The sequence below is a fragment of the Stegodyphus dumicola genome, chromosome 8 (genome assembly GCF_044657685.1).
Source record: "Stegodyphus dumicola isolate Sdum_Otavi_A_Nest chromosome 8, ASM4465768v1".
In the NCBI taxonomy this organism is placed as follows: Eukaryota; Metazoa; Arthropoda; class Arachnida; order Araneae; family Eresidae; genus Stegodyphus; species Stegodyphus dumicola.
The window spans coordinates 56,842,687-56,862,494 of NC_140775.1; the positions used below are offsets into that span (position 1 = coordinate 56,842,687).

At 33.3% G+C, this 19,808-nt stretch overlaps 1 protein-coding gene across 6 annotated transcripts in view; it reads left to right on the plus strand.

Moving 5' to 3' along the window:
- The first annotated feature begins 3,375 nt into the window (after positions 1 to 3,375).
- Positions 3,376 to 19,808, plus strand: part of LOC118204403 (uncharacterized) — an 82,010-nt gene continuing 65,577 nt past the window's right edge. For 2 of the 6 annotated variants that reach the window (XM_085822938.1, XM_085822936.1), the window contains exons 1-2: positions 3,376 to 3,499; positions 6,654 to 6,700. Coding sequence is in view for 2 of the 6 variants with exons in the window: in XM_085822934.1 (XP_085679060.1) it covers positions 3,470 to 3,499 (30 nt within the window). In the remaining 4 variants the exon portion in view is untranslated. Of the gene's footprint in view, positions 3,500 to 6,653; positions 6,701 to 6,729; positions 6,830 to 19,808 lie in introns of those variants that run through there. The other 4 variants (XM_085822934.1, XM_085822935.1, XM_085822937.1 and 1 more) reach the window with 3 other exon arrangements.

Sequence of the window (19,808 nt, forward strand, 5' to 3'; positions counted from 1 at the left end):
CCCTAGCAGGAAAAAAACCCTTTTTCTAAGCTCCTTAATACTTCAAATAATCCCTATAATAGGGACAAAAAGGGAAACTTCTGTGTATTTTTGTACTTTTATTATTGTTCATTGCGTAACTGGCTGCAAATCAGTTCTTATTTAGAGGAAGAAACCTGTAAAAGCAGTATTGAAACTTTGTTGTATGTAAGCTTTGTTGAAAAACGAAGCCGGAAAGTATCAAGAAAAACGAAAAGTGTGTTCTCAACTTAAAGATAAGCAACTTTTAGACCAGAAAAAAACAGTATTTAAAACGGCCTTTCGGTTCTTACTATCGGGTAGCAGAAAAGCAACTTGTGGTTTGAAGAGGAGGAACTGTTGCAGTTTCTTATCAGTTACAATTTTTTTTTTTTTTTTTTTTTCCGGTTTGTTATTGCTAAGCTGGGTATCATGATTATATTTATACTTCTTCAAGATAGTAGCACTAGAATGATTATGCGAGTGTTATTTTTTAAGTTTGTTCCATTTTTTAAAATTAAGTTTCATTTCCATAAAAGCGAAATAAGTAAACATTTTTTTAAAACTCCTTTATTTTCTGAGTTTAATAGAATTTCATTTTTCAGCGTAACTGCTTTATCGGTTTAAATATTTATGGTAACGAATAACGAATTTTTGGATATCTTCCTCATAGAACTCTCCCGCCAGTGACATATAGGTGAGCAAAATGTAATTGCAATTGCAACTACAATTATAAACAATACATTTTAATTGTGATTAGGTTCTGTAATTGTAATTACGCTGTAAATGTAAATACAATGTAACCGTGAAATGTAATTACAATTGCAGTGTAACTGCAATTATTTAATCTAATTACAATTATAAAGTAATTGTAATTTTAATTGAAATTACATTTTAATTACGACTGCAGTGTAATTAATTTTAATAGCGTAATCAGGATAGACATTTTCCCTGACAATTACAACTGCACAGCCTTGGGAAATCGTGATCACAGTTAAAATTTACAGTAAAAGCCAGCACATCCATAATGATTTGTCACTTTGGATAACATGTTGATAAATAAGTGAAAGGGATGATCGCCTCTAAAAGAAATATTAATACTCGCCGTCCGGAACCTTCTTGCTTAACTTCTGCATATACTGAAATTGGTAAATTATGAATTGATCCTTTATTTAACACTACACATATTTTCAGTAGATGAATAAAAGGAATATATTTAAAGACGAATGTATTAATAAAAAAGTAATTTTGGCTGTTCTACATAGAAAAAACAACTGTATGTCCGCCGATAAAAGCGTACTAGAGTTAGTCGTATAATAAGGGAAACTAAACAAAGACTGCACACATTCGAAAGAGGATGCCTTCATGTAAGATTTGTTAAGTTGTAGTGTTCCTCCATTTTATCTATGAACTAAATGTGGAGGAACCTAGTGAACTGTTAAGCGGATAATCGCTTAAGTCCAGAAACAGAAACGTAAAACTCAAAAAGGTTAATTACCCTCTATTGCTAAAAATGCTCTATTGCTATAAACAAAGATATACAGTCGGTCTCTTTCTCAAGGCGTACAGTAAAGCCTCCACTTGGGCTTGAACTCAAAAGTGTAAGAAATAAGAACTTAACTAATGACTACTAAAGAGATTTAGCTGAAGCCTAACACAAATCTAAATAGTTGGCCCATAAATATCGAATTAGCTAGTGAAGCTATCAGGGGCCCGTAATACGGCCGAGTGTAGTAACAGCTTAGAGAGACGTGGCCAAAAGGCAAACGAGCGCTAGTCAGAAACTCTGATGTTCTTTTTTGAAGTCAGTGGAACTTCGCCTTAAATACTACTCCTTCTCATTTGCATTTAACGCGATACTAAAAGCACATTCTGTTAAGGAATTTGTAAGCTTAAAAACTAACGAGAGATAGGAAAGAAGCTTAAAATATAACTGTTATAAATGTAAGATAAACCTTACAAAGTACAACAGGTCTTTTATTATATAACCTAGAAAATAAATCACGAAAACTTAATTTTGCCTTACGGTTTCAGCAAAGGGATCGGCAGCAAGGCCATTAAATATAATACAATTTCAATAAATAATAATTATTATATTAATAAGTAATGTATGACTATTAATTATTATTTTATTAATAGGTAATGCATGACTATTTTATTAATATGTGCATGAACCTGCACAAAGTACTTTTCATAATTTCAATTAAAAATTTAATATTGTTAAGTGTTTATAGATGACTGTTGCAGTCTGAACGTTAGGTTATTTGGATTATGGCAAAGCCTATAGAAGCTGGTGGGAGTTGCTGGCAAGAAAAACGGTTATGTATTCCATTCGAAAACATCCTGCTTAATCATTTTGTCATCATCTCGAACATTCTATAATGGTATTAATTAGGAATTAGGCTTTTGTTAAATATAACCCTGTTTTAAAAAAGTATCTATTTTTCATATCTATTTTCTGCTTAGTGTCGAACTCCAACTTATAGTAATGGTTTTAGCTATAATTTTTTTTTTTTTTTTTTTTTTTTTTTTTTGTGCTTAATACAGTGCTTATTTCCAATAAATATATAATTAAACATAATTTTACTCATGCAAGTTTACAAGCGGCTTCTTATGCAGGAAATGTTTCGGATAAATATTTGTAAATTTGTAAAGCAAAAGTATGAGTTGACTGCTTAATTAAACTCGAAAAAAAATCTAAGGAGGGAGAGTCTGCCGTTTAGGACTTTCCTTAGGAAACTGGTTTGTATTCATATTCACAGGGAAAACTACGAAAAGATCGAAAATCCATTTTTAGCCAAAATTCGAATACGAATAAAAGTACTATTCAACAAACAGTCTTATCTACTCAGTTATTGTTGAGTCAAAAATTTAATTGTTTTTTAGTCGCGCATTCGAGACATGAAAAACGTAATTTGAATTTTGTCAATCGGTCGGGTAGAACGAGAGATATACACCCTCTTCTTTTTTCCCGCAGTGTACTCAGATATAAAACTGCCCCCCCTTTTCCCCGGCAGTATACTTAGTGATAAATTGTCTGACTGTCTTTAACATTCCAGGAGATAACATTTAAAGCAGTATGGAAGTGATTAATTTGCAGTGTAAATGTAGTGCTTACTTTGCTTTCACCTATAATAAAATAAACAAACACACAAAATAATTTTTTCATTTCACTAAAAATTTAAATTCAGATTTTTTAAAATTATTTTCCAGATTGAAAAATAGTCCATATTGAATTATTATTCTGCCTTATCCATATCGTCTGCCAAAATCGTCTGATTTGAAAGAAAATGGTCAATTGGTTGATTAGTCATTTATCGTTTGGTCTTAGAATAAAAAAAAAGAGCGTTATAACTGCAGTTGTAATCAGTTTCGAATGCGCCATTTAACAGTGCATTCGCATTATATCTTTGATCTTTTAGTTCTAACTTAATTTGTTCTCGTTCTGCAAAAAGAATAACTACTAAATTGCATGGCTGAGGTCAGATGTAATCTATTTTCGGTAAGAATTCTAATAATGTTTCTACTTTTTATAAAAGTAAAACTCAGTTTTATGAAAGTAAAACTTTTTTAAAATTTCGATGGCAAGTAGCATTTAGGTGTCATAGATCTATTATATTCTTAAAAAGTATTTTCATTAATATGACTTAATAATCTCACTTGCTATGCATTTTAATTTTTCTAACTTCTCAGGTAATCATAAATTTTTTTACATCTAGTTTTAGAATCAGTTAGTTTTTAATAGTTAATTTTCAAGTTTTACCGCTTGAACTCTCGAATTTTTTACTGCAGTAAATAGCTGCTATAGATTTTAGAAATTCCATTTATGTTACTTCCCAGCTGATATATATTGTCTAATTTATGTTATAAAATATAAAATATTTAATAATATTTAAAATTTCGCCTAATGATATTTAAAATTTATCCTTTTAAATATATTTATTTAACAAAACAAAATTCAGGTTTTTATGAAATATAAATTATTATGTTCAAATAACATTATAAATTTTGATAATTTAATACTTATATTTTAAATATATACATTCTTTAAAAGTTATTAAAATGCTTGACTACGACTTAAATTTGTTGTGTTTGATTATGACTAAAATGTTCGACCTACGATTTGTAACTGAGTTTATTAAATCGGTAGAATGCAGCGGCCAAGCGGTAAAGTCGCTGAACACTGGTAGTTCGGTCCGAAGTTCGAATCTCGCGAACGGGCTGGCTGCATGGGAGTTTTCGTAGTTTCTCCATGTGTAAACGTGTATACGAGCCAGTTTTCTTAGAAAGTCCTCCACGAAGGCATCCCTTTTCTTGGGCAGATAGCCCTAGTGTGCTTTGCTATAATTAATTAAAACCAAAACCAGAAAACTAAATCGGCAGAATGTTTTATAAATGACAAGAACATGACTGTGATCCACTGCATATTAAACAAATACTAATTTTCAGTTATAAACTCTTACAAAGTAAACTTTATAAACTAACATTTTTACAATATTTTGATGGGGAATAAAATGAACACTTGTGAAACATGCAATATAGCATATATGTAGAGAAAACAAATACCGTGTTTGCTCGCATATTTTTCTCCTTTTCCGACTTATTTTATCTCTTGAAAACTGGCAGAGGAAAATATTTCTGAAGAGAGGAATTTTTTTCTCCAGATTGTGAACAGTTACAGTGTAACAGAGTCCATTAATCTATACTAAGGCCACATGTGGTGGTCTCTTTATTATGGAGGCACCTACTAGGTGGGCCACCATTGCCTCCTATGAAGGGACGGACAGTTACAACCATGCCTTCTCCGGAATTCGAACCCAGGTCCTTCGGTATCGCAGCCAGGTTTCCCTAACCACTATACCGTCTGGGCGGTCTGAAGAGACGAAATTAAAATAATGAAAAATATAAACACATAAAAACACGCTAATATTATTATATTACGTAGTTCAAAAGAATTATCAGTTTCAAGAATAATCTCTTTACTTACACAAAATCTACTCCTATTTATACATACATTTTAGATTGTTAGCATAATTCAGAAGTTTATAAATCATATAGTAAAAAAATACTGGGGAAAGTCCGTGAGGGCGAAAAATATGGGAATAAATGCAGTTAGAAAGAAGTAGCTTTTTTGAGCTTTATTTCAGTGACACCTTTTTTTCAGTTACACAGCTTATTTAATTTTCGAACTGAAGGTAGGTTTCAAGTAGAGGCGTATGAACATAGAAATATATTATAAAAAATTATGCTGTACCTAATAAAAAGTAAATTGGATTTACTTATTTTATGCTCATCATTCAGAATCCATTTAGCGAATTTCTCCTTTATCTGAATATTACTACATTTTTTAAGAGTTCATTTAAAGAATGAGGGTCACAAATTAGTCGAATTTTAATTTTGTGAAGGCCTGAGCACGAAGAATGAGTTATTTTGGTTCTAATCTGAGTTATTTCAATACTGTCATTTCCATAAGAGATTTTATATTTAATTTAAAGTTTCCAGTTATTTTTCAAAGTCTTCAACCTTCAATCAGAAGAAAAATAAACATTTTATCTTTAAAATATGAGAACTTATATAAATTTTTGTTAAAAAACTTATTACTACATTTTTTGGGGAAATGAGCTAAAAAATGGAATATTGCTATTTAGCTTTAAAAAAAGAACACAAATGGTATTTTTGCATTTATTCTATAGATTAAACAACAATTTGTCTGCATATAATAATGCACTTTTACACACATTATCATTTAATAATAATAATAATAATTTTATAAAATTAACAGATACTTTTATCATTTCAAAACGATTCCTTGTTATTCTCTGATATTAAATTTTAATTAAATTTCGCAATTACCTATATCAGTGATTATATTTATTATGGTTACATGATAGTAAAAAGAAATAAACGAAATGAATTGCAGTGGTTATGGGTTAAAACGTTTCGCTTTTTAAGGGTTAGGATTTTAAGGGTTGCACCAACAAGACCATAGATCCATCATAATCCTTAGATTTTATTTTTGATGCTGACGATAGCATACGCAAGACGTCGAGTAAGAAATCTTGCAATTGAACCTGTTATAGGTGTTAGGAATCAATTTTATTTATCAGTGATTCTTTGAAATTTTGACATAATGATTATTCAGCATCTCATTTATGTAGGATCAAAAGTAAATGAAATATTTATTCATCTTCGATTGGCAACAATTCCTAACAAGAATTTTCTTTGCTCTGTAGAGATGAAAAATAACATCAGGCATTCTCCCTGCACTGATAACTTTGGAATTAAATTCACGTGCATTTAATACGCTAATTATATTAGATTTAAAATCACATTTTGCTGTATCAAGTATTATTTATTCCAAATGGAAATTTTGTAATTGTTTTAAATTTATATTATATTAAACACCATGCTTATATATCACAATGTTTTAATCCCTTTAAGTTCAGACTTGTAATTGCTGATGTCGATGAGTATTTCGTAAATGAGCATTTCGCTGCATAGGGAAAAAATAAGAAATTAATTAAAAACTAAATTACGTATTTAGCTATTCATATTTTTAATTTCATATTTCTTAATTTTTTTCTATGATATTAAATAATAAAACATAATATTTTTTTTTTTTGTGTGTGTGTGTGTTAATTTGGCAATTTTTGCAGCATGGAAGCTTTGTGTAAGAAGATTCTTAAAATTTTAGTGGCAGCGTGTACGTATTTATATTTATTAATAACGTTTAAGAATTTTAGCTCTTTTAGGTACTATTATTCTATAAAATTTCTGTAATGTGAGAATACTTTTGTCAATTTGATACTGAGAATAATTTTTGCAATTTTTGGTGAGAATATTTCCATTAAGTAATTTAATCAAAAGTGTTTCATTATTTTTATCTAAGAAATATTAAACTGAATTATGATAGTAATGCTTTAATTATCAGATTTTCAAACTGAATTTAATATTTTTTTCGTTTAGTTGTGATAGTCGCGCTTTAATTATTAAATGCTTTTTTAAATAAATATAAATTATTATAAGGTACTTTTTAAGTCTAGAGTATTTTGCATATAATTTCTAAGCTATAAATCTAATTTCTCTTATGAAATTTCAAAATGGCAGTGAATTATTTTGCTCTGTTTAAAATTTTAAAGAAAGAAGCTTCATCAGCTTAAATTTTAAAACTTTTTGCTGATCTTCTGGTATTAGGAGGCCAATTTTTATAACTCTGAGTGGCGTTAAAATAATAATACATTTATTGAGAAATAATAATGAATAACATTATCAAAATTTTAGCAAATGGTAGTTGTATTTACCTATTTGTAAGAATGATTTTCCCCGTAAAATTAATTCATTTCATCATGAGACTAAATTGATATTTTAATAATAAGCATTACTATATTTCAGTATAAACTAGAAATATCTAATACTTCCGTTAAATATATAATTTTATTAAAACTTAATTTTAATTTTTTTTAACTAAGCGAAAGACTATTTGAAATGATTGCAAACTGGTTTGCAGATTTTATCTGGAATGAATGATATAAATGTTGTTTAATTTTATAAGTATGATCGTTCATTATCTTAGTACTCTATTATGACATTATTGAACATTTTCAGTAGTTTGGTTATCGGGACTAGATTCAGAAACGTGTTGTTATGAATTTTGTGTAATGTAACATGAAAATTTGAAAAAGTGAAGTTTTACTGGAAAAATAAGATTACAGGGACAAGTCTATTTAACACTGAGATAAATGGCTCTCTCGTTTAATTGGCTAGATATCGTCAACCTGGCTATGGTTTTGGTGACTAATTTTGTCGCCAAATTAGGCGAGAAATCGCCCAAAGTCGCTAAACTTCACAAACATTCGCGACAATTTTGTCTAATTCCTGTTAACCTGTAATTGGTACATTAAGTAAATAACTGCAGTTGATTTCTATGTGTAATTGTAACCGTATCCGGTCGTGAAATGTAACGTTAATCGTATATGCCTTCCAGTAAGTTAGAGAAATGAAAAATACAAGCGATTTCTTGGCGGCTAGGGGAAAACTTTATAAACACAGAGAGAGCATAAATTCTCAATTTTGTTTACTTTAGAGCTGACTTCAGAGTATTGAGAAATCGCCGTGTGAACTTCACTCTTTACATACGCTTTGCATTACGTTCTGTTTAACGCTCTCAATATTTAAAGTAGTAATTACTAATTAAGCTCTGTCATACTAGTTCAAAAGACTTAAAATAGTTCCGTAAAAAGTAAACTTTTTAAAATTTCTTAATACTTAAAGAAAATAAATTTTTCTTTTTAATTTTTTAATCTGCAATATTCTACACATAAGTAAAAAATAACAAAACGAAATTAAATCTAAACAGGTGGCATAAAATTATAAATATCATTCAATATTAAGACACAATAACACGCCGAATAAATACTAATTCAGAAGTCAAACAACAAAAATCAGCGTTAATTTACAAAATTTTCACAGGACTAGTTTCGATGGTTTTACCGAACCATCATCTTCAGCTGCAACTAGTCCTGTGAAAATTTTGTAAATTAACGCTGATTTTTGTTGTTTGACTTCTGAATTAGTATCATTCAATATTTCAGAAAAAAATTCAGTTTTTGAATATAACCGACGCCACATAAATTCTATCAAATATGACTCTAAATGGTTGTGAGCAGTGCCTAGCTGACCTTTACTTCTCCATTTTGCCGTACAATCGCTCCATAGTTTGAGTATGATATCCATTTCCGAGATCTACAAAATTATAATACAAATGATTCCAGTAAAATGTTCATACCCAGCATTTTTTAATTCCTCTTTCTTATATTCTTTAAAGCAGTCTGAAAATATAATGCTGCTATACATGATGTTTTCCTGAATAGCAGTCATTAATGTTGTAGCACAACGATCGGGAACCGTGAGCAGAAAAAAATTCATTCCTTTCCCAGCATAAACCCCCGAATACCCATTCTCTCTTATGAACACGTCCAACTTTTTTTCTTTTTGTGAAAAGACTAAAGTAGCTATTGCAATTTGTTGTCGTATTATGGCTGATGTCTAACTGAAGTTAGTAAAATTCAATCGACGTCAATTCAATCCTTCTTTTTTTTCACAGCAAGAGCATATGTAACAACGCCATATAGGAGCTTTGTTTGAGTTAAAAGTTAACTTTTAACTCAAACAAAGATTTGAGGACAAAGTCTATTGCTATGAATTATTCCTTTGTCCTGAAAGAATCTTATAACAGCCTCTTCGTTATTAGCTAATTGCCAAATTGTGTAATCTATCGTACTAAAAAAATGGCGAAATATGGCCAAAAAATAAGGAGTGATTGTATTTCAAATGTTAAATTCTCGAGATACGATATTTAGCGTATTGTTGTAGCATTGTTTCCTTCTCATTTTTTCTTCATTAGAAGGCGTTATCTTTATTGTTGCGAAGCTTAGTTTCTCTAGATTGGCAACAAATCCACTATTCTGCTCTTTCAAATGTAAACAAGCATAGCCGCCATGGCAAAAATAATTAAGCTTAGTCGCATTTAAACAACTTTTAAACTGTTGATAATTGTATAAATATTGCGTGCAGATACTTTTGCGACCAAAATACGAGATGCACATCTACATGTTATAGTCATATATATAAAATTTCAATGTTCTGAGGCTGCGCGTTTTTGAATTATGCGAAATACGTACGTACGCACAGACCCCACGAAAAATTCTGTCCAGAATTCATTTTAAATCAGTTTTATAATTTTTTTTTTGGGGGGGGGGAAGAATCCTTTATTGTGCCCTTACGTACAATACATTTAACCTTACGTTTTTGTTGAAATATGATGTCTGAAATTTTTTTCGGTTCCAATACTTCCTTTTAACTTCGCACAAGGAAGTAAAAAGATATGTTAATAAATATATACCAAGTCCAATTAGCATTAAGCAGCTAAAATTGTGGGTACTCTTCTGTTATTGGGACTGAATTCAGAAATGTATGTATGCATACATATACGTATATGTGTGTGTGTGTGTGTTTATACACACGCACCCATACGCACCTACATACATATACATACATACACGCATACATTTTTAAATCCGGTCCCAATAAACAGAAGATTATCAGATTTTGAGACTTAATTTTTTAAAAGCTACTGGTGTAATTCTTACATAACTTGGCACTTTGGTATAATTTGAATCGTAGGATTGAAGTATGGAAAAAAATCGATATGCTATTTCAGAAAATGCTCGATTTTATGTCAAATTACCTATGTCAGAACAATGCTATATATAAATCTAATACATATCCTAAGTGAAAAATGCAAGTTAAATTTCGTGATTTAGGCCGGTAGAACGGGAGGTACGGAACCGTCCCATTTTTTTTTTTTTTTTTTTTAAATTTTAATATCAGAAATTTAATATTAGAAAAAGTATTTTATATATTATCTCCAAGGAACAGAAATTCAATTACAGCCATGAAAATAAGATAAAAAATATGCTATTCTGAATTGTACTTTAAATTGGCCAATAGCTCCTTAATTCCTCCTTTTGTTTTGGGCCTTTTACCCTCTTTATTCTAAAAGTGTTCCTTTCGAAACTGCATCATATCTGAAAACTAATTCGGCATCATTTAATCTTAAACTTCTGCATTATGTATAGTTCTTAGCCAATCAGATTATCGAAAAATCTTACTAAAATACTGTGGCTATTCAACTACGCACTGTCTTTTGTTTCGATTCTTCTTCCTGGCAGATCTTTGGTTAGCCGCTCTCTTTGCTTTGTCTAAAATGTGATATGATATATAAAATTGTGGGGTGCATATTGCGCCCTTGATGATGTGGGAAGAAGAATATGTTTTGACAGTCCAGCAATAAAAATTATGTTCAATTTGGCCACGTCTGTTTACAAGTCTCTCGTTTGTTATGCATCATTCAAACCACGCAACGAAACAACTGCCCAAATCTGTAACATCTATCCCCTAGTTATCCAGACAATTAACAATTATTATTATTACATATATAGTTACAATTATATTACATAGTTACAATTATTATTATTATATATATAGATTGCCACCCTGTTGCCCATCACGGTGAGCTCAGTATTTTTGTTCTTATATGCTGGTAAATTGTGCATTTTTTGCTTTAAAAATGGTTGAATGAAGTTGTTCTTATGTTCCGGTTCAGCTTTTTATGCCTTTAGTTAAGCTGCACACAATAGTTATAGAATTATCAACAATTTAAAAGTTTAAGTAGTGCTAGACCTAACGAGGCTGCCATTTATTTACATTTGAAATTCTTAGACAAATAGTGAATTAAGTTAGTTGGTGCACCAACTTCAGTGTCTCTTTGCCTAGTGGGGACAAAAGTTAACTTTCAGTTTTGTGCACCGAAATGTTGTCTTCCTATACGCTGGCCGAATTTCTTCTTTGTGTACAGGTTTTTCTGTATTCTGCAATTTTTAATGAAGGTGTTTTGAGTTTTTATGTATTTTTGCCTTACCGCGAAATGAGAACTGAATTGGTTGAATGAAAAAGGTATCTCTAATGAAATTCGAGGAAATAAGTTTAAATGAGGTAATGAGGCATTTCTTCCATGATGCTTTATGCAATTTTTATTTTTATTTTATTTTTAGTCCAAAAGGGCTTTGTCCCTGAAGGACTATAGTTTTCGTTTTGCGATTTTGCGTTGGTTTGCTATAAATGTCCGTTTCACTTTTCAAACTCTTGCCACCAAATATTAGAGTCCTGCATTATATTTGAAGAAATTAAATAATGAAAAATCTGCATAAATGTAGGTATATTTCTCGCATTGTGATGAAAACAACGGTACATATAGAGCCATCGAATTTTGAATGACTTAATCCTTCTACGAATATGGCCATATGGAAGCCCAAATTTGAAATCTGGAATTTGTTTTATTATCGATTTCATATTTTGCAAAACTTTAATGAATTTTTGATTAACAAACTCAAGGATTTCAGAGCGAGCAATGGCAACGTTGTACAGAAAAAAACATTTTTATCTCCAGCGCGCGAGTCTCTGTATAGGAAATTCTAAAGATATGCTCATTTTAAAACTATTTTGCGATATTGCTGTTGAACTGAATTTTATACTTTAAGTGCGAAGAACGTGATATTTAATAAATAAATGTAACACATAAAATATTTAAAAAACGCCGCTTTGGACGTAATTAAAAACCTGAAACCTTTCAGATTAAAAAAAAAAAAATTTTAAATTAATTATAACTTCAAAGAAGTTTACGTGGGCACAGTAAGATACAAGATTTTTTTTCACACTAACATCTTTGTCTAATCATGGCTGAATGTTTTGTGATACTTTTAGTAATTAAAACACAATAACACGCCGAATAAATACTAATTCACAAGTTAAACAACAAAAATCAGCGTTATATTTACAAAATTTTCACAGGAATAGTTTCGATGGTTTTTACCGAACCACCATCCTCAGCTGCAAAACCGCAAGTGAACAAGAAAGGAAATGATGATTAGATAAGAAAGCCTTGACAAGAATAAGAAAGTGGCGCCATCTGTTGGTGAAACCAGAACTAAAACATAATTTCTTTAAAAGCCGAAGGCAAATTTGGATTGGAATTAGGATTTTTTGCAATTTTCAAGTTATGTTTATATTTTGTTTATTTGGATATTGTGCTTTGCTTGTCTGATTTCATGCATTTTGCTTACAAACATTTTGTTTTCTATTCATTTCAGTGAGGGATTTTTCTGCTGTTTTGTGTGTGCTTTATTATTGTTTAGTTAATTTAGTTTGATTTTCTGCATTGTTTATCATGCCTTCATCTGTTAATCGTTTCACTAAATTACGCCTGAAACGGCAAAAATTCCTGACTCATCTTGACTTTTTACTTAAATGTAAATGCAAAAAATTGATCCCCAATTTTATTCAAATCAAATCTAATCATAAACCTTCGAGTCGCGTTTGAAGAATTCTGTTAAATTGCAAGCTTGCCTTACTTCGGTCCGTCATAAGGGATACACATCAAAAATTGTCCAAAACTGAACATGAACTCTATAAGCTTCATCTGGAACTCGCTAAATCATATCCAAAATTCCCTGCCCTTGAACAAAAGTCTTGGTCTAGAACAGAGAATGCAGTTAACCGTCATAAAAACACCTTTGCAGTTAAATTCGAAAAACTTCTTTTACAATCTTCCAGTTCAAGTAGTTCAAAAAATCTTCCCATTGTAAACATCAAGCCAATAGTTAATATTTCTAATGTTAGTCTTTCAGAAGAACAAGAGAGAATTCTAAAATATAATTTTAACTTCTCACAAACCTGTAAACCCTCGATTCCAAAGATTTTGGCTCCTATCGAAAAAGCTTTCAAGTTCAGTAAAGTTTCAGATTCACAGAAAGAAATGATTAGGCATCTTATCGCTTATAATGCGAAATTCAATAATAAACCTTTGAAACCAAATCTAACTGCGAGAGAAAGAGCTACAATGCGCGAAATTCATTCTAACCCGGATATTATCATTTCAAAGGCTGACAAAGGTGGCCAGATAGTCGTCATCGATAAGAACACTTACATCGATGGTGTCACTAAACTCTTAAACGAAGGACCATATAATCCAATCCCTAAAGATCCTTCACCTTCGGACTTGTCAAAAATAAAAACTGCGATCAAATCTTCGCAAATCATTTCAGGCAACTTGAAACATTCGCTTATCCCATCTGTTGCGAATTGTGCCAGATTATATGCTCTTCCCAAAATTCATAAAATTGGTATTCCTTTCCGCCCTATTGTATCAAATTTAGGTACTGCCTCGTATCCATTAGCTAAATATTTAGTTTCTAGATTTTCAACTCTATTAGACAATAACATTTACACCATAAAAATTCAATAGAGTTTGTAAAAAAGGTTAAAAACATTTCTCCTAGAAATTTACTCATGGTTTCTTTTGATGTAAAATCATTATTCACCCATGTTCCAGTGAAGGGCGTATTAAGATGTCTAGAAACCAGACTTTGCGAATTTCATTTCTCTTGCATAGAAATTGATGAGCTAATTTCTCTCACTCAACTCTGTTTGAAACAAACACATTTTGTTTTCCAAAATAAATATTACAAGCAAACTGAGGGATTAGCCGTGAGAAGCCCCCTCAGCCCCATCCTGGCTGATATCTACATGCATTATTATGAATCAAAATTGTTTGAAACTTTAAACTTCGCGGCATGGTTCCGCTACGTAGACGATACTTTTACTCTGTTTGAAGGTAATAAAGATGATTTAAATAAAGTTCTTTCAACAATGAATTCTATTGATCCTGCTATTCAGTTCACTTTTGAACTTGAGACTTGCAATTCTCTTCCGTTTCTCGACATTCTGGTCACACGTAACACATCCAACTTCAGTACTACGGTTTACCGTAAACCTTCATCGGTTTGCCTTCCACCACACTTTAAATCATGTCATCCGACTAAACAAAAGTTAGCTTCATTTTATTCCTATGTTTTCCGGGCTCCTCAAGTTTGCTCCTCCAAACTAGCCCTTGATGAAGAACTAAATTATTTAAAAGCAATAGCTACTGACAGGGGCTTTTCACCCAACATTATTAATCAAGCAGTTAAAAAATTCTCATCCTAACACACTAAAAGGCACACTCTTGTTTTAGGAGATTATAAAAATTCTGTTGTCATTCCCTTCTTTCCATCAATTAGCTATGAAGTTGCACATATTTTGCAGAAATTTAACTTTCGGGTTGTTTATTCTGCCATCAATAAAATTCCGAGTTCCATACTCAAGGACCCCCTTCCGGATATGAATTCCTGGGGTATTTATAGGATTCCTTGCCAGTGTGGTTTAATTTACATTGGCCAACCTAAGAGAGCCTTAAAATTTCGCGTCAAGGAACATGAGGCATATGTTAGAAAAAAGGAAACACAGAAGTCTTTTGTTGCTCAACATTGTTGGTCCGAAAACCACACTTTCAATTTTTCTGCTGCCAAAATTATTCAAAAAACATCTTCCATTGGAGAACTGGATTTTCTAGAGGCATTTCACATTCATAAAAATCTTTATGTTCTAGTTAACGATCCTAATTCCAATCCAAATTTGCCTTCGGCCTTTAAAGAAATTATGTTTTAGTTCTGGTTTCATCAACAGATGGCGCCACTTGCTTATTCTTGTCAAGGCTTTCTTATCTTATCTAATCATCATTTCCTTTCTTGTTCATTTGCGGTTTTGCAGCTGAGGATGGTGGTTCGGTAAAAACCATCGAAACTAGTCCTGTGAAAATTTTGTAAATATAACGCTGATTTTTGTTGTTTAACTTGTGAATTAATACTTTTAGTAACTTTAATTAATACTTTTCCGTTATGCACCTGTCACGCTTTTTGGCTCTTGTGAAAGAGAAGTCAAGCCGAGACCCAACAATGGTACTATCTGTGGACTTTGCGTGCGTGAGTGTATGTAAACAAGAAAAATTAAATATACACATGCATATTATACCGCCAAAATGCGTGGCAGGTGCATAGCGAAAAAGTATCCATTAATTTTCTTTTTCAGTTTTTCAAGCCTTTTATGACCGTATTTGTAAATAAAGATTAATTGTGTTAATTAATGTTTTATTATCATTAAATGTGTGCAAGCATGTTATATTGCGTGTAAATACACATAAATTCATCTATTTTAAATTTAACTCGAATAGTAAATTAATTTATTTAATTTATTAACTACTGTGCACTAATTAACAGTTCAAAACAAAACAATTTTTTGCTTTGAAATGCAGATGAGTTCAACATTTAAATAAGAATTCAGCTGACAAAAATTAAATTTCTTCCACTGTAATTAAGTAAACAGCCAGTAAATAATAACATTATGCAAACATTTAACGCTTTAAAATCTTTCCCCTTAGAATCTGCGTATCTAGGGTGGTGTAGCAATGAGAGCCAGGCACTTAATTGTTTCGTGATGGTTAAGAACAGTGAATGTGATAAATCGCTAAATATACTTCTTCTCCTCGCCAAATAAATAATTAACGCAAGAATGAATTCCTTTATCTTGTAAAAAACTTAGATTCTTCTGAAAAAGAAGCCCTGAATTCTTATGCGCAAGAGTTTAAATAGTAACTCAGTATTAAAGGAACAATCGCATATGCTTTGGCAAAATTTGGAGACATTTAAACTTAATTTGGCAAATGGCAGAACGTAAAAACGGAAAACCGCAGTATGGGAATATAATGTTGCGTGCGTACGGGTTCGTTACGAAATGAATGCACAAGTCCGATGAAAAATGAACAAAAATTTATTATTATCACAACTAAAATGCTTAAATCTTCTCAAATTATCTTGCAGTATTACAATATTTCACAGTAGTAATCTTTTAACTACTCAAATGTCCAATAGAACGTAATTCAAAACAGCTAATCCGCGAATTCGCTACAATCAACAAGAGCAGTTTTCTAAACAACAACAAACTAAGCAACTACTACAAACTGAGATGTTTTCCTCCTTTTATAAGATTTTTAAATCACGCGCTAGAATTTTCTGGTACTTTCTCGAAATCAAAAAGACATATTTATTTATTTAATGCACGTGCTCTTGTATTTTCAATTTTCCGGCTTAGCTTTCTTTTAATATTCGTCACGCGCTGCACTGCGCGAGAAATAAAACCTTTTAATTTATAATTGAACTAACATTAGCTTTTTAAATACCAAATTCGTAACACTGCCCCCTTCCCAAGGACTGCACGTCCCGGGCAGTACAATCCCTGGACAGGAAGCCAAACTTACAACTAAAGCATGAATACAATAATAAGCATTACATTACAATAATAAACAACATGAACAATAAATGCAATAAATAAAACAAATCAAATACAAAATACAAATCAAATACAAAATACAAATCAAATGCAAAATACAAATCAAATACTAAATACACATTTAGAAGCAAAAAGGACCATGGTCTTACACTATTTACAATTATTTACATTACGTACTATGGCCATAGTAATGAGCTAACCTGTCGTAATGAACGACTTTATGTTTAGAGTTCGAAGACTTACGGATCCGAACCACGACGTCATTCAGCCTGTTTAGGACTGTGTACGGACCATCCCAAGGTGACTGTAATTTCGGACAGAGTCCCTTCCGTCGAGTCGGATTCCACAACCACACCTTGTCTCCTTCGTGGAATTGATGTTCAGTAGTTCTTGTGTCGTATCGGGTCTTCATCTTCTCCGTCGCCAAGTTGACTCGCTCTCGTGCAAAGTTGTGCATCACTTCAAACCGGGCCTGGAGATCTTGAATATATGCCTCAGGCGATGAAGGAGCATCCGGAGGGCGACCAAACAAGAGATCACAAGGCAGACGAAGGTCACGACCGAAGAGCATCTGTGATGGAGAATAGCCGGTAGTCTCGTGGACAGCACTGCGGTAAGCCAGTAAAAAGAGTGGTAATTTCTTGTCCCAGTCCTGTTGGTTTCTGGAAACCACTAATGAGAGGTTATTAAGGATGGTTCGATTGAACCTCTCTACCATGCCGTCCGACTGGGGATGTAATGGCGTCGTTTGAGTTTTGTCAATGCCGAGTAGTTTGCATAGTTCTTTGATTACTGCCGAGGCAAAATTCCTTCCCTGATCGGAATATAACTGAAGAGGCACTCCGAACCTGGAAATCCAGTGCTGTATCATTACCTCAGCTACTGTGACAGCCTCTTGATCAGGAATAGGATAAGCTTCAGGCCACTTGGTGAAGTAATCAATGACAACGAGTATGTATTTGTTGCCATCAGCAGTTCGTGGCAGAGGTACCAAGATGTCAAAGGCGATACGTTCAAACGGCGCACCTACGTTGTAACGTTGCAATTTGCCTCGGCTGCGTTTCCTCGGTCCTTTCCGACCTGCACAGGCATCGCAAGATCGGCACCACTTTTGCACGTCATCCTTTGCATTATTCCAGTAAAAGCGCTCACGAACTCTCTGTAAGGTCTTCATAATTCCAAAGTGACCTCCTGTAGGGCTGTTATGTATTTCTTTAAGGACATCAGGAATCCGGGATCTTGGAAGTATCAGTTGCCATCGGAACGTCTTCCCATCATCCGATTCGAATTTCCGGTATAAGACGCCGTTTCGAATGTGAAGTGAATCCCAGAGTGCCCAATACTGTTTGGTTGTAGAATAGAAGAAATGTCCTGCCAGGTAGGTTTTCTGGTTGATGACTCCATTAAATCAATTATGGGTTTAATGTCGCGATCTTCCAGCTGGTCTTTCCTGACTTCATCATCACTCCACGGTTCTCGATCAGCCGATGTTGATGTTGTAATTTGTCTTGCGACCGGAGTCAGCAGCTCGTATTTCGCTTCCACCCTGGAACAATATCGGCAGCTTTCTTGGCAAGGTCTTCTAGACAGGGCGTCGGCGTTTCCGTGTGATGATCCCTTACGATGACGGATAGTGATGTCATATTCTTGGAGTATCTGTATCCACCTGGCTATTTGACCCTCAGGATTCTTGAAATTTAAAAGCCAGGTCAATGATGCATGATCGGTGCGGAGCAGTAATTTTCTGCCGTATAGATAGTGATGGAACTGTTCTACAGCTTTGACTATTGCGAGCAACTCTTTCCTGGTGACACAATAATTCCTCTCCGGTTTAGACAGGCACTTGCTCCAGTACGCCACTACACGTTCTTGGCCGTCTATTTCTTGGGACAAAACAGCACCGACACTTTCATAGCTCGCGTCGGTATCGAGAATAAATGGTCGGTCGAGCTGAGGATACGTCAGGATTGGTGCAGATGTTAAAGCCTCCTTTAAGTTGTTGAATGCATCTTCGCATTCTTTTGTCCACAAGAATCTTTGCTTGCTCTCTGTCAGCTTGTGAAGGGGTCTTGCGATGGAAGAAAAGTCCTTCACGAATCTTCTATAGTAGGTGCAAAGCCCTAGGAAGCTTCTCAGCTGATGGACATTTTCGGGACGTTTCCAGGATTTAACCGCTGATACCTTTTCAGGATCCGTGCGCACACCTTCTGCAGAGATGACATGTCCCAGTAAGTCACTTCCTTTCGGAACAATTTGCATTTAGCGGGACTCAGCTTCAGATTGGCTTCTTTCAGTTTCTGAAGCACCTTCCTAAGATTTTCTAAATGTTCTTCAAAACTCTTTCCGACGATGATGATGTCGTCCAGGTATATCAGGCAGGCTTCGTAGGAAAGGCCTTTCAAAACAGTCTCCATTAGACGTTCGAATGTTGCCGGCGCATTACACAGTCCAAACGGCATCACCTTGAATTGCCAAAGCCCTTGTCCGGTAGTAAATGCCGTCTTTTCTCGGTCTTCAGGCTGTATTTCTACCTGCCAATACCCACTCTTTAAATGAAGTGTTGAGAACCACTTGCTTCCAGAAAGAGTGTCTAGAATGTCGTCAATTCTAGGAAGAGGGTAACTGTCTTTCTTCGTAACCTCATTCAACCATCGATAGTCGACGCAAAATCTTGTTGAGCCGTCTTTCTTTCTGACTAGGACGATGGGAGATGCCCATGGACTTACTGAAGGCTCGATGACATGGCTTTCTTCCATATCTTTTAACAGTATTCGGACCTCTTCCTGTTTAGCAAACGGTAGACGTCTTGGATGTTGCTTGATCGGGGGATGATCGCCGGTATCGATTCTATGTTGTGTCAAACTAGTTCGACCCACGTCAGAAGACGAGCGGGAGAAAGCAACTTGAAGATCCTTAATGATACGATCGGCAGCATTCCTCTCTTTATCGTTTAATTGCGCATTCTGCAATAACTCCGAAGTAATGCTCTCTGAGGACACGGACTCTTGGATGTTACTCTTTCTTTCAACGCT